The 15136-nt window shown below is 39.1% G+C and overlaps 1 protein-coding gene across 5 annotated transcripts in view; it reads right to left on the minus strand.

Annotated features, from left to right (window-relative positions):
• pvrl2l (PVR cell adhesion molecule related 2 like) overlaps window positions 1-15136 on the minus strand; it is a 309345-nt gene that overhangs the window by 144439 nt on the left and 149770 nt on the right. For all 5 annotated transcript variants that reach the window (XM_044138424.1, XM_044138427.1, XM_044138425.1 and 2 more), the window contains exons 4-6: window positions 4398-4691; window positions 3537-3654; window positions 3273-3421 (exon numbers count right to left, since the gene is read on the minus strand). In XM_044138424.1, the coding sequence (XP_043994359.1) occupies window positions 3273-3421; window positions 3537-3654; window positions 4398-4691 (561 nt within the window). The remainder of the gene's footprint in view (window positions 1-3272; window positions 3422-3536; window positions 3655-4397; window positions 4692-15136) is intronic.

Raw genomic sequence — 15136 nt, forward strand, 5'->3', positions numbered from 1 at the left:
TTAGTTCCCAGTGAAAATTTCACACCAAGTTTTATTAAAAAGTAGATCTGCATCAACTTCCTGCACACTAAATGATTCTTAGGGCCATGAAAGGAATCCCAATCTGCTCTACATAATATTATTATAATTGGATTAATTATGAGCAGAACTGGAATGTATAGGAATAAATTTGGTTGGGGCAAATCAGAATTAGCTGTTATTGTACTGAACTGGGTTGCAAAGATTATTCTTTGCCTCTTTCAGTTTCCAGGACAGGAACCTCAACAGCCAGTGAATCCTCAACTGTTATTTTCTTCTTTTTCATAACCTGGTGAGTCATGAATGCATCACATTAGATATAAAGTGGTTGCTGTGATTGGACTAAGCAAGCAGATGAATCTGGTGATACTTCGATGATTGTTAAGAAAAAAAAAATCTTGTGATTAGTTATCTTAGCAAAACACATACAAAATAAGGAAAATACCAAGGTGCTGCTTCATTTATCCAGCATTTCTCTGTGGCGTTTAGCTGAGCATAGAAGGAAATAAATAGAAGCTGAATCCAAGAAAACTGACATGAAGGACTGAAGCGTGTGTCACCAACAAGATGCTTCCTTTATGCATTTAGTGGCTGAACTGTTGGCGGGTCTGAATGAGTCACTCAGCCTTATGCTGCTGATCCTTTGGAAAGGTGAAACAAATGATGCATTCTCAATGTGACTCACTAGCAGTGGCAGACCGGCCATCTGGAGTGCTGGGACTTCTCCTGAGACAACGCAAAAAAATGATAAATATGAATCAGAATGGTGGGACGGCCCAAAAAGATCATCACTGCAGCTGGATTTCACCAGCTCACCCAGAAACAAGGACCGTTAACGATGCAGCAGGAACCAGAAACAAGTTTCTGGTTGATTGTTTAAACCAACTACACTCTTATCGATCGGGTAAATAAAAATACAGCTGAATAAATCAGCATCACATGCAGCAATAGAGTTATTATTGGTGATATGAAAATATACAAAACCAAGAAAAAAATAAACAAAACAAAATCAAATGCGTAAGTGAATGAAAATAATAAGTACTGGCAGATTATTCAAATCTGGAAATTAGGATCAACTCAAAAGCAAAACCATGAGACCAGAAAGTCCAACAGAAAATAAAGAGCAAACAACAGTACCAACATTTATGCACCAAATAAATTCCTAACATTCAGTCTGATTCTCATCGTTGATGCATTTACAGACTGAATAAAACAAAAATTCAGAGCCATGATTGGTGCTTCACTACTAATGCCATAACCAGGTCTGTTTACTTGAACATGAACACAATATCTACAAGTGTTGTGCATCTTTCAGCTGCTAAATAAACATTTAATGTTCGCTCATATTACACAGCAGCAATCAAAGGTCTTCACAGCCTCCAAGCTACTTTAATGAGCTGCTGTAATTCATTATTTCATCTCATTACATGCAATTAAAAGCTACTGTGCAGTTGTCTAGACGGATGTGAGAGCTTGATTAATAACAGGTTTATTAATTATTCAGTATTTATTAAATAACGCTAGTTGTTTTTGCGAAGTGGGACCAAATGTTTTATTTTTCACTTCCTGTTTAAACTTTTAAAATAAGATGACAGTGAAGCGTTTTCCCCAAACGTGAAGCGAGCCGTCAGTCAGTGGTGAATTACATCCAAACAAGAAGGATAAACTAATCTCTTTTATCCACATCTACACGGACAACGTCTAATGTTACTGCATAATCACAGCACAGAAAGGCAGTTTACTAGTTTGTGTGCAGAAGAAAATCTTTTCAGAAGCTCCTGTATGCAGAAACATGCCACAGCTTTGACTTCAGCACAAATCAAGTTACTCTTACTCCAACAGTTCCTTTTATCATCTTCACTCACACAAAGCGTTGGGTCAGCCCACCGCCTCTGGTACTCACCTTCTTCAACAGAGTTCACGTTATACCATCTACTTACTGTAACAGAAGCCATGAAACACAGACGACACATTCAGCACAGAGGAGGATGAATCACAAAGCTCGGCCTTGATCTCAGATACAAAAAGATGAAAACTGTTTCTGCAAGGCCCTAAAAGTGTTGGGCGAGCCTGTGTATGGACTGAGCGGGGGTTTTACATGTGTCTGAAAGGGATTTGGTTGAGATGTTCTGGAAGAGGAAAGCATTGACTTGGTGATACTCTGAGTCGGTCACAATGCTGTGCTTCCAGCGAGAACAGGAGCGGCTAAGCCACTTCCGAACCTCCCACACACCCAGCACACCGCCCGGCTGAAAGGGAGCTTTGTTTTCTGCAAAAGAACAATTCAAATCTGCGGCTAAGATTTCCCACGGATTTTCTAAATGTAGCTTCCTTGCTGTCATTTGGTTAAAGAGAATATGTTAGTTTTAATCATGTCTTGTTGTGAAGCTCAATATAGTGATAATCCATCTAATTCCTCTGACAAAGAAAAGGATTTTCACCAATAGAGAAGCTGTTAAGTGCAACACTGGAAACAAACCGAGAAGAAATCAGCAACTTCTGACACCTTCATCATGGAGAGTTTCAGTTTGTGGACGTGTTTGATCAGTTTGTGAAAGAAAGTCCCAAACAAAAGACAGCAATAGTCAAACCCCAAGAGCAAAACCAACCCTACTTCCAGAAACGTCAGAAGACAGGAAAGGAAAGAGGAGATGAAGAACTTCAGGAAAGTGTTAGTAAATTTATTTGTTGCTGAATAGAAGGAGGGAGGTGGGAAAAGGGTAAGAAAGAAAAGCAAACCTCTGCAAACTGGCTCACACCAACTTGAACCCTTTGGAAAAATGTAGAAATCCCAAAACAATCCCAACACCGGAGCGTCCACCGCAGGGCCAAGGCAGTCCGATAACAGCCTCCTTCACAGTTAATCACCTCCAGCTGAGTTCTGGCTGCACAGACTAAACTTCAGCACATAGATTTCATTTTAAAAGTTACAAGTATTGGCCCTTATCGTGCAATTTGGCCCTGCTGTGGGGAAATAGCCAATCAAAAGCCTCCGCCGGCCCCTGCTGACAGCGAGCAGCAAACAGATCAGAACCCCCACAGCGGTCAGATCAGCTCTGATCCCAGCATGTGAGAGTTTCCAAAAATGAAATCTGCATGCATGTGCGCAGGTGTGTATGAGTGGCGGGGGAGGGTTGAGGACATGTTGAGCATTCAAATGTTTTTCTGCATCAAGTTGTGCTGCAGAAACCGCAGATGTGGGGTTTGGCGTTTACGGCGTCTTTGTGTGTTTGGGTGATTTTGTTCGGACTCACCGATGACGAACGTGGTGAGCGTTTTCCTGCTGGCGCCGTGCTTGTTCTTGACCTCACAGGTGAAGGTGGTGTTGACGGCGTCGTCCACCTTCCTCACCGTCAGCTTGTTTTGCTCCACCACCACCGTGTCCGGCAGCGAACCCGAAGCCCTGGAAACAACCAAACAGGAAACAGATTAATACGAGGACAGAGCCATCTGTCGTCCTTCTGCTAAACTTTCCAGGTTAATCTGTGCTGTAGAGATGTGGAGTGTGTGCTTCTTACGTTGTCCAGGTGATGGTGGTGGGCTCGGGGTTCGCCGTGGCATGGCAGAACAGAACGGCGTCAGAACGACCAACGTACCAGTTGTGGTCGTAACCATCGATGGTGACGGTGGGAGGGTCTGGAAGTGAAAGTTGTGCTTAATTACAATAAATAAATGGATCATTTTTGACACCTTTCACAGTGCGGTCCTGTTAATAGTTTTACAGATAGAAGCGGTTTGAGTTTTTAAATATTGGAGCAGTTTCTGTGATGGTTGTGTCTGGTTGCTCCTGGTGTTTTAAGGTTTCTGTGTTAAATGTGTTAAATTGAAAATCAATCTGAGCTTTGGGACTTTCTGCCCTTCCTGTTTTTGCAACCATGCATTCTTCATATATGCATGGTTGCATTCTGTTTCCCATGTATTTATGCAGCTCATGTTTATCACATGTCTCACTTATATTTATGCTGAATCGGCCTCTGCCATCCTTTTAAAGATGAGCAGGACGTTTAGTGGGAAGCATTTCTTTCCTCTGCTGCTGCAAGAAGACAGAACTTGTATATGGCTTTTGTTTATGTGTATTCTGTCATTGCTACCAACCTTCTGATGGGCAGTTTGAATGTCAATGTGATTCACAGTGAATGTTTTGATAAAAAAATATAACTGAACAATCTGTCAAGTTCTTACAAGTTAAAAGATATCAGATCGGAAGTGAAAAAGATGGATTGGTTGTTTTCTAATTGAAATATAATGCAATAACTTATTTTCACATACGACTGATTCAAACTCCTGGTCTGGTTCAGCACTGATCTGTGTGTGTTTTCTGCCTCTGTGAAAACTCTGTGTTTGAGTCACAACATGAGTGTTTGTTTTATGTAACTTACACTCCACTGAGAGCTTCAGAACCTCAGTCCACGGCCGGTCCTGGGTCTTCTGGTCGACCAGACAGGTCACCTCTCTCCCGTTGTCCTCCGCCGTCGGGACCAGCCTGTACTCGCTCCGAACCGTCACTGTGCCATCCGGCCCGTTCGTGGAGGTGGTTGAGTGGTTGCCACCGACCGACGCCAGCCACTTGATGGTGGCGGCCGGTTTCCCGTCCGCCGCCTCGCAGTGGGCCACCATCACCGACTTGCTGCCAGCCTGGACCGTCACGGCTTTGGCCGAGTTCTTGGGCTTGGCTGGTGTCGCAGAAAATGGGAAGAAGGTAGGAGCAAAGAAGGGAAGAGAAACAGTGGCGATAAGAACCCAGATGGTCCAAAACCCACAAAAGTGGCAGAAAAGGAAAAAGACAAAAAAAAAATTTTTGTGTAAAAGAGTTGAGAAAGGAGGAAAGAAGGAAGAGATGGGGAGAAAGAGGAAAAGGTTATCAGGTTCATGTGTTTAGACTTTCTCTACTTTGCATTAGCTTTCAGCTTGAATTCAAAGAACAAATCAAGGAAAATCTTGAATGAGATCATTATTGGTGTTCCTGCTGTTTTCTCTTTTGCTAATAAATTAAATAATAATTCATTTTATTTATAATGCCCTTTACATCTTGAAATCTCAAAGGGCCTCTAAACATTATGCATTTTCAATAAAAAAAAGAATCTATTAAGACAAATTAAACATATTTTAAAACAAAAACTTGTTTAAAAGTGAAATACAATGACTGAATAACACGGCTTTGCTCCCCGGGACAAATAAATGGCCGCTTTCTCACATCAAGTTCAGCTGCCTGCCAGCAGCAAACAGTCTTCACAGTGCTGACCTTCAAGGGAACAACAGGAACACTCCAGAGCAAAAAGGAAAAAATGCTGCAGTTATTTCTGTCAGTCCAGTTTGGGTTTGTTTTCTTTGTGCAAGCATGACCTGCTCCTCTAAAAGTGACCTGTTCTTCTGGAAGTGTCACAGTTGAACAAAGAAGATTTTGATCAAAAAGTAACTCCACTAGTAAGTTAGTAAAGTTACCTTATAAAGCACGTTTTGTTGAATTAAAAAGGGCTGTACAACAAAAATCGCAACCAAAACGCACATAGTGAAAAAAGAAGCATAACAAAGACAATAAAGGCCTGAGAAAACAAAACAGTTCTCAGTTGGTCCTTAGAAATCCTCCAGTCAGAAAGGTAAAGCTGCAGGGAAAACTATTCCACCATTAAGACCCACAGAGTGAAAAGCCCATGTGCCTGATTCACACAGCAAGACCTTTATGCCAATTTTCTGACAATTTTAAGAACGCCCTGATTATCGGGATGGCTCTAAAAATAATCTTCAGAGAGATTTCTGCAGGGTGTGGAGTGTTAAGAGAGATCTGGTCTGCCTGTAATGGACTTTGGGATCTCTTCGATTTCACAGGGTGTGGTTTCCTCTGAGGACGAACAAGAACATGATCCGTTGAACGTGATGGAAACATGGAGCGAATCCAAAATAAAGACAAAACAAATGCCACTGCGCACCAGAAAGTCCAGTGGACAGAGACAACTTCTACTGTCCTTTTTCTCTGTTGAAAAAAGTTCAAACTATCGCCATTGCTTCTTCCCAGTCAGCCATGTTTGTTCACGATGAACTCATGTTGAGTTCTGTGAAATCTGGCGTCTGCTATGTGAATGTATGTGTGTGAAATCGGTTTGTGTGTGTGTTGTTGTGTTGTGTGTGTGTTGTGCGGTCTGCCATGTGACTGGACATTGTGTCGTATGAGAAAAATCTGTTATATCTATTTTGTATTAACGTGTGTGGGGTGTGTCAGGGTTTGGGAATCAGACAACAATTTTAAATTCTTGCCGTGTAAACCAGGCAGAGTTTCCAGATCTGAAACTGATCATTTGTCCTGACTGGTAAAAACAGCATTACAGTAATGCAAATGGGATGACAAATGTATGAATAATGTTCTCTAGATATCATATATTTAGAGTTCCTGAGCTAAAGCTAGCCACTAGAGGTGAGAGGATTGCTTTATATTCATGCTGTGTCCTCAATAATCTTTTCACATTTGATGCAGAACGTATAACAAGTGGAATCTGCAGAGCCTGGTTTCCCTGCATGTTGATATAATGTGTGGGCAAATAGTTCCTTCAAATAAGAGGATTTCACTTTGATTAATCCGAGTCATTCAGGTGTGTGGAAGCACATTTCCAACAGGCTGTCTCATCTCTGCAAGAAGAACAGCAACCATCTGGTGTCTCAAACATACAGCTGCGTCACGATTCATTAGAATATCCTCAAAATGTTGCTTTTTCTATTTCACTCATTTAATTTAAAAACAAAACTCAAACATTTAGAGTATCGAATAGATATATTTAAGCTTAATTTTGATGATACTTGATGAAAATCTTAAAAGACAAGTGATCAGACCAATAGAAATGTTTTTTGATTCAAACGTACGTCCATATCCTGTACAGTCTGCGCTGATACCTTGGATGCATCACTGCGGTGTGACATGGGGGCGAGAAGCCTCGGTTCTGCTGAGGCCTTAATGAAGCTTTTATTGGTGTAATAATGACCTTCAACCCAACAGCATCATCAGCTGTGGCGTCTTGTCTTCCTTTTGACAATGAACCAGTGATACCCTGGTTTAAAATGTTTAAAGCATTTTTACCAAAATGCTTTAAACATCTAATATTTTCCTAGAGTTCCTGCTCCTTTTACCTTGTTTCATTATATTTTGAGAGATGCTCGTCTGGCCTTTCTGACAGAAACAAACTTGTAGTTAAAGGAAACACTTCAGTATATTTATTATTTATAGTAAGAAGGTAATGGCCTCTACATGAACTGTGCATTTATCATCTCATACAGACATGATGTCTACAACCTTGGATCATTATTAATCCACACAGCTCAGGTCAAAGCAAATACCCCCTGGATGTCTGTCTATATAAAAAAAACTAAATGATCATGTTTATGGTTGGACAAAACAGCTTGTTTAAATGCCCCCCAGTGTCTTGTTAATTCAGCAAAATTCTCATTTATTCCCAGAATTATCATGATTTCATAAATTTTCCAGCTCTGCTTCTCATTAAAGATCTGTATAGCTGCTATTTCCTGCTGATCCCTTTTCACCAAACTTTCTACTTTCACCAAACCTTCCATGATTATACTTGGATACAGCAGCATCCTTATGCATTACTGTGTGGGTCAAAACATGAACAGGATATTTGTGTGTTAAAAAGATTTTTAGAATTGTTCTGATTCAGCATTTGAATTTTGATCCACTTTAAGCATCAAACAGACATAAACAGCAGAAGTAGATCATTTGTGAGTTTATAAATTAAATCACCTAAATAAATCACCTTTTCAAATGGTGTCCTGATTCAGTGATGTTCACATGTAACTGCACCATTGGAGCAGTTACAGATAATCACTAAAAGATTGGTACTCTAAAGGAACTTTGGCTCTCAGTCAATATGCCTGTCGGCTTGCTGATAAGCAGTTTCAATTGGATGGTTTATTGATGGAGCCACATTTCATCCAATCCAGAATGAGATGATAAAACCTTCCTCATCCTAGTCATTTTCATTTTTTTTTCTTAATTCTGCTCCGTGCTGCGCTGGTATTTTGGAAAAGACGGCTGAATTTTCCTCTCTGATGTGAGCTTGTCAATCAGCTGCAGCTCTGACTCTGGTCAGAGTTCTACATCAGAACCTCGCCTCTGGCTTTGTGCTGCATGTCATGTATCACTTCTTTGATACCAGCATCAATGGCACGTCGAAGCTGCCGCCTGCTGCGCAGATTGGCCCCTGTTTCATCATGGGGTTGTAAATATTTCAATCTTGTCGAGTTCTTATACAAGAACTGCCAGAGTCCAGACGTTTGGCTCCACCTCGCTGACTGAAGCGTCTGACGAGGGGACAGGACAGCGAGTCGTCATGGATGGAGAGGAAACATTTCAACCTTGTTCCCGGGAATGGACTTAAAATAACTGCTATTGTGAGGCTCTTGTCAAGATGAGTGACAGAGCCAAGGTGGAGACTTGTAATTACTGGAGATAATTAAATTGTAGAGTGTGGTAAAGAGAATCAGTGTCATAAGAACAACAGCGGATTGGCACCATCTGTCCCATCTAATGGCAACTAAGAAGAAATTTCAGTTTTTTAAAATATACATTCCACTACTGCTTGAATTTATTATCCAATATTTTATTATTCCATCTTACAGTCCTTCCTGTTAACCCTCTATGTAGGTGACTTCAGAGTCGCTCTGTAATAGAAAATCACATGCAGAAATTGTCTCAACACAAGGGCACTAATAAAAGACATGAGAAATTGATAGAAACGAGACAAAGCTGTAATTAAATTATGCAACAAATGCAGGGTGAGATGGAAAAATTAAGAAATATGACTAAAGGGTCAAAGAGCAGGAAGGATGAAAAAAAATAAAAATATCAGCGGCTGAATGGGCTTTTGATTGATCTGGAGGCTTAAAGACGTCAGGAGAATCTGTCCAGGATGCTTTCCGTGACGTTGCATCCAATCAAGCAGCTTTGACTCTTTACCTCAGCCTGAGGTTTTCTATCAGCACTGCAGTTAGGTTAAACAAACAGAGCTCACCGACAGGTGGAAGGCCTGGTTATGTATTTATTTATCTGCACTATTTTTCTAGTACTAACACTGCAACACATTCTAATAATGACTAAAACCCACACCTGAGTTTTGTGATAGTCTGAAAATACATTAAAAAACAACTACTGATCATGTAAGTTTATTTTAAATGCATGTTACAGGCTATTTGTCAGATTGTTAATATTGTGGCTACAAGTCTAAACAGAGTTCATGTCAGTCAGAAACCAACAGCATCTCCCTTTACTTCAGTCTCAAACAGAATGAAGCTTTACTATTAAATAATCTAAAACATCACTTATGTTAAGGTACAGAAGATTCTTCATTCTAAAGGAGAAGTTTTCCTTCCCATTGTTGCCTCATGCTTATTCAGTATGATTGATAAATCACTAACTGGAGTATAAAAACTAAAAAGAAAAATCCATTTGTTGAAAGAAAATATTTACACTTTACCACCGAGGTTTTCATACAGAGGCTATGATGCTACAAATGGTTAATATGACATGATTCATCTAATAAAATGAAATATCTAAAGTAGCATCACTAGACAAGCAATAATTAAATTAAGTTTATTTAAATGACGTCAATATACAACTGTAGATTCAGCATAACATAAAGAAATACATAGTAATATCAATTTAAATACACACAATATCATAGTTAAATAGTTCAGCTTGTTATGACTATTAGTGAAAATGTAAGGAGAAAGGTAAAGCTGCTATTCCAATAATATCTGCCTAATAGGACAAATAATACAGAGTTAAACCATTAGATTTATGTTGTATAAGCTTATTGTCAGCTGCAAGTAAAATCAGTTTTACACATGTGATAAACTTGTCACTTATTTTGAAATGCTGCTCAAACAGAACACATTTAAGAAAAACAAAATCTATTTTATGATCTTAAGGGGAAAAAACAAACATTTCCAGATAACTGGATGTTGTAAATAGTGAACAAAATGTGGATTTTGAGGGAGAAGTTCTAACAGACATTTAATACTTCACACCAAAAGTGATTCAAATTTCCAGAGAAGTTTGCAATCGTAACATTGCAAACTATACTAAACGCTTTAATTAGTAGGTAAAAAATTAACATTATGAGCACAAAATTTATGTTAAAACAGGTCAACTAAGCAGGAAGCAAATCATTAAATCACACTGATAAAGACACTGGTTTAGTAGAGAAAACAGCTCAACGTATTTCCCAGGTAAAGACATTATGAACCTTCGTCCAGATGATAACTCAACCATTTCCTCCCCTGATGCCTCAGGGTTACTGGGCTGCGCTGGTGTGTGGCTCTTAAAATTGAAACTGATATGTTAGCAAATCAGATTAAAGCAACCCATGAGCCTGGCTTTATGTTAGCTGGTAAATGTGACCCATGCAGTTTCAGCAAAATCAAAAATAATGATGTAGAACAACAGGATCATTTAAATAGAAAATCTGATCAGCGTGTGACGCCTGGTGACGCCGCGTCTTCAGAGCAGATCACACAAAAGGCTGGGGATACTATTGACGTTTCTAAACATGGCGTCTCTCAGCGCTGTACTGTGATGAAGGGCGGACAGGTGATTTATTCTGTTATTTTCTACTTTGTTGAATGCATTGTCAAAAATCAATACATGCTTCTAGGTCCTGCGAAGGCTTTAGAATCGGTGTCTCACCAGCTGCCCAGGTTCATAAAACTCTCCTCTCAGCCTGACTCTCCCCTGCACACATTTACACAGGTTGTCATGAAAACATCTGTTTACGTCTGCACTCCATGTCAACAACACATGAATATTCAACATGGGAATCTTTTATCCTGTAATCACTGCATGAGTAATGTTTTGACAACTCATTACTGGCCTCTGGAAATGTTACCAGACAATAACTTGGGCCTGAGATTAATTTAGATAGCCTCAATGAACCATCCAAGTGTCTAAATGGCATTAATTAGAAATAATTTTTACCATCATTGACATGCAAGAAGAAAGAAAATCCACACGGATATTTAAAGCATCCAAAGATCCCACATTTAAAGGCTATTTATGCTCAATTTAAGATTCCTTTCATGAGCATAAGCTTTCAATCTTGTGGTTATTTGAGCTCCTAAACAAAACAAGATGAATGTTACTATTGTATTATCTGCTGGTGTGCTCTGATTCTGACATTTTGTCAGAATGAAGCTGAAAATGAAGCTTTTCTAGCAATTTAGTTCATTTAATTTGAAAATCTAAAAGAAGAAGACTACACTGTGGGACAGTTGGTAGAAAAAAGGTCCTGGGTTCAAATTCTGACCTACTTTTGTCTCCATGGAGGTTACATATTCTCCCTGTGCATGTGCACATTACAAAAACATGACTGCTTTGGGTCTTGTTTGAGATAATATATTAGAAAAAGTTTGATTTTAACCTTCAATAAAAGTTTCCTCTTGGGGGAACCAAAGATGTTTCCAGGTACACGTAGTCTCTCCTGTAAGTTCTGGCTGTTTATCTATGTATTGCAGTTTGACCGGGACGATCCTGAAGGTTTTCAGTCGTTTTATGACTTTCTTGCTGGAGAAGATACGACTGGGCACAAATTTGTTCCAAAGCCAAACTTAAAATTGAACTCCAAGAGAATTATGTGACTGACAAGGAGTGAAAAATGGGTCTAAATGTGCAAATCTAAACATATCAGCAAAAATCTCATGACTGCCAGAGTTTTATAGTGTGTTGAACTTCCAACAGTCATTGCGATTTTGAGCATGTTAAGATAACTGTGGTACAAAAATATGTAATTTGTATTCCTTGTCCTTGTGCATAATTTTATACAACCATCATGGTCGAAATAAAACAAAAAAAACAAATATATCATTGTGTGCAAAATCACAATCACAAATGACTGGATGCAAGACTTTGATGGATACAACATTTGATGTGCTATCCATTCATTGTCTCCATATTGATAATATATTTATCGAGTTCAGTGGGTCTTCAAGTCGCCCACAACATGAGGATTTATTTAATGACTTTAATTATTTAAGTCTTGTTTGGTGAAGTGGTCTAGTCGCAACAACTTGGCTAATCGTCAAACTTGCTCAAGTCCTGATTATTTCCTCTGCCAGTGCTCATAATGTTATGCCTCATCTGCATCCTAAACCTCTTATGCATTATGAGTTTGCTCAGATTTACCAGATTGTAATTTTGTGTGCAACTATAACTAACAGCTTCTGTTTTCAGAGGAAACTTTGGTCACACCAGAAATACCTTCAGCCACTGCAGCTTTATAAGAAACTCAACCAGCAAAACAAACAAATAAATTCAAACAGGACAGTTTCTGAAAGAATTTAGCAGAAAAAAAACCTCCATTCATTTCCCCTCAGTGAAGTCAGCTCCACTCCATTCACCTGAAAGTACATTAACACCCTCGTCTGAAACAGCGGCTGTATGAACGCACATATACCAGAACCCTAATGTACTCCACTCACCCTCACCTGCAATCATATTTCTGTCTTGCTGGCTTCGCTAAATTCAATAAGATGCAATATATTTGGCTGCCACTTATTACGTGGGCTCCCCATCCAAGATGATATGCCATCAATCACTGCCACGCCAGAGATTTTTTTAAATTCACACTCCAACAAGAGCTAACAATATTGGCTGGCTGTGCTGCTCTAACCAATAAATGCTGTTAGGATTATGTATTCATACCAAAATAAGTCATGATACAATCAGGGAGCCCGTGGTTCAATATCCAATACAACGTAATATGATTGGCTTCCAGCAGCCGTGGGGTCTAATGTGATTGGCTCATATGGATTGCATTTCCAAGAAGATAGAATACGACTGTTCTCCGGTGACTTCGAGGTATTCAGTTTGCCAAATGCTTTCAGTCAGGCCAGGTTCAGTCTCAGGGAGTTTGGCACCGGCTCAGATCCACACAAAAAGACAACCGAGCGTTCCAGCAGGTATTTCCCAGTCTGCCTCCACTTCGTGCCAACAGAAACAGCAGTTGGGAGGCTTAGCCCAGATCCTTCTGTGCATAAGCCAGAAAATATCTCCATATTCCTTTTACAGAACCAAAAAATGCATCTTCTGTGTACTTAGTTCTCTGGAAAGGATATCCCTGCAACCTACTGACCCTTTGAATATGACAGAACGCTCTTTAGAAAATGGTCGACTCCTCCATGACAGACGTCAAAACAACTTATACGCTCCTGTAAAGCAGGTCAAAAAACAAACAGCTGCTAAAATAATATCACTTCTATTTATTTGATTTCACTTTAAAAAGGGCGGATGCTGCAAAAACAGACAAGTATGTGAACCAAACATGTCATTTTATCTTAAACCTTTAATGAGGAAAGAAGACGATGATGGATAGCAACCGTCAATTATTATTTCTGGCACCTAATAGTTACCAGATTCAATTATGAGACTGTATACAAACTGTTCTCTGTACATTTACAGAGAACACTTTGACAAGGTAACAAGATTAATGTTCATATTTATCAGTAAGCAAAAATAGTATGATGCAATTAAATATGGCATTAAGGAGAAGCTATGAGTCTAATAATTAATAACCCTGCAGAAAAAGCCTCAAAATTTGTGAGAAGAGCTGAAAAAGCTCAAACCTGATCTGGGTCCACTGGTTCTGTTAGGAGGAATGGGTCAAAGTTTCAAACTACAATGAAAAACGTAAAGGATATCCACAACATTTGGCCCAAACTAATTATACAAAATATGGAAAAAAAAGTTACGTCAAATTCTGAATTTGAAGGTCAATAAAGGTTGTTTATAAATCCACAATTATTCTGAAATTTAGCCCCAAGAAATTATTTAGTTAATCCGAGCAGACAAAATTCAGGAAATGCTTAATTTGATCTATATGAGACACTGAGGGAAAAAATATTTTATATGGTTGTGTAGGAGACAAAATATTCTTGAATTTATTATGAAAAACGGGTAAGAATTTATTCACAGCCCCTGTTTGAAAATGATCGTCTCGTCTGCCTCTTTACAATAGAAAAACAGCCTTTTGGTCGACTGGTTCAGTGACAGAAATGACTAATAATATGTTATCTTGCAAAATAAACCAACAAGACAGAAAACAAGGATTCAAAATCCCATCTCTCCCTGAAAGATGAGTGATGAATAAAAGCACCAGGCATCTAGAGAATATTAAACTCCTCTGTCTATTCAGCTCAGGGTCTATTATGTTAGAGCGTTTGTTTCTGCAGAGTGCTGAATGTAGGAGGCTCTTGTTCTTCCAGGACTAATTTTTAATGTGTGCATGCAGCACTTCAGTGAAACAACAAAATGAACAGTTTGTTATTTCAGCACAAAGCCTTCTAATTTATTTATTTATTTATTGAAATGAAAAACTCAGGCATCATTCTCTTTTGGACAAGGCAAATGGATAAATAGTAAAAGCAGTCTAAGATTACAAAAGGAATGTGTCGCCTTTTAACACCCACTCAGTTTAAACCACAAAGACGCCAGCCTCAGTGGCATTTTTCTGCTACTCCCATTATTGGCTTTAAGTGTTTGCTGCCTTGCAGTCTGCTGAGAACTGAAAATGCAGAGGGTAAAAGCTAACACTGAACAAGCCCTTGGCATCTTACATTTTGCTCCTCAACACATATTGTTCACTTTAAGTATTCAAATATGCTACATTTGCTTTCATAAGGCACTGAAGGTTTTGAAATTGTGCAAAAGAAAAAAAAACAAAAACATTTTCCATCTTTAAAGTATCCATTCTCTCTACCATTGGTACCAGGTCACATTTGCTCCTTTACGTCCCTTTAGCTATGCTGCCATAAACCATTGGACGTCTCGTGCCAGTCTGTCATTCTTTCCATTTCTAGCAGGAGTTCCTGCTCCACTGCTTTGTGCTCATCATTAATCTCTCCTGTTAGATTTCTGTCCTGGTTCTTTTTCGGCTTCCTGTCATGTTGGAGCAGATGGTCGCCTGCAGAAACCTGCTTCCTGTTAAGAGTATTATATACATAATCAGGAAGGGGAATGAATCCAGCTTCTCATCACTTTCTAAGGCAGACTTTATTATTATTATTATTAAATGAATAAGATAATTCTATTACCCTGGTATTAAAAATTCAAACAAGATAAATATTG

Source organism: Gambusia affinis, linkage group LG14, assembly GCF_019740435.1.
Source record: "Gambusia affinis linkage group LG14, SWU_Gaff_1.0, whole genome shotgun sequence".
In the NCBI taxonomy this organism is placed as follows: domain Eukaryota; kingdom Metazoa; phylum Chordata; class Actinopteri; order Cyprinodontiformes; family Poeciliidae; genus Gambusia; species Gambusia affinis.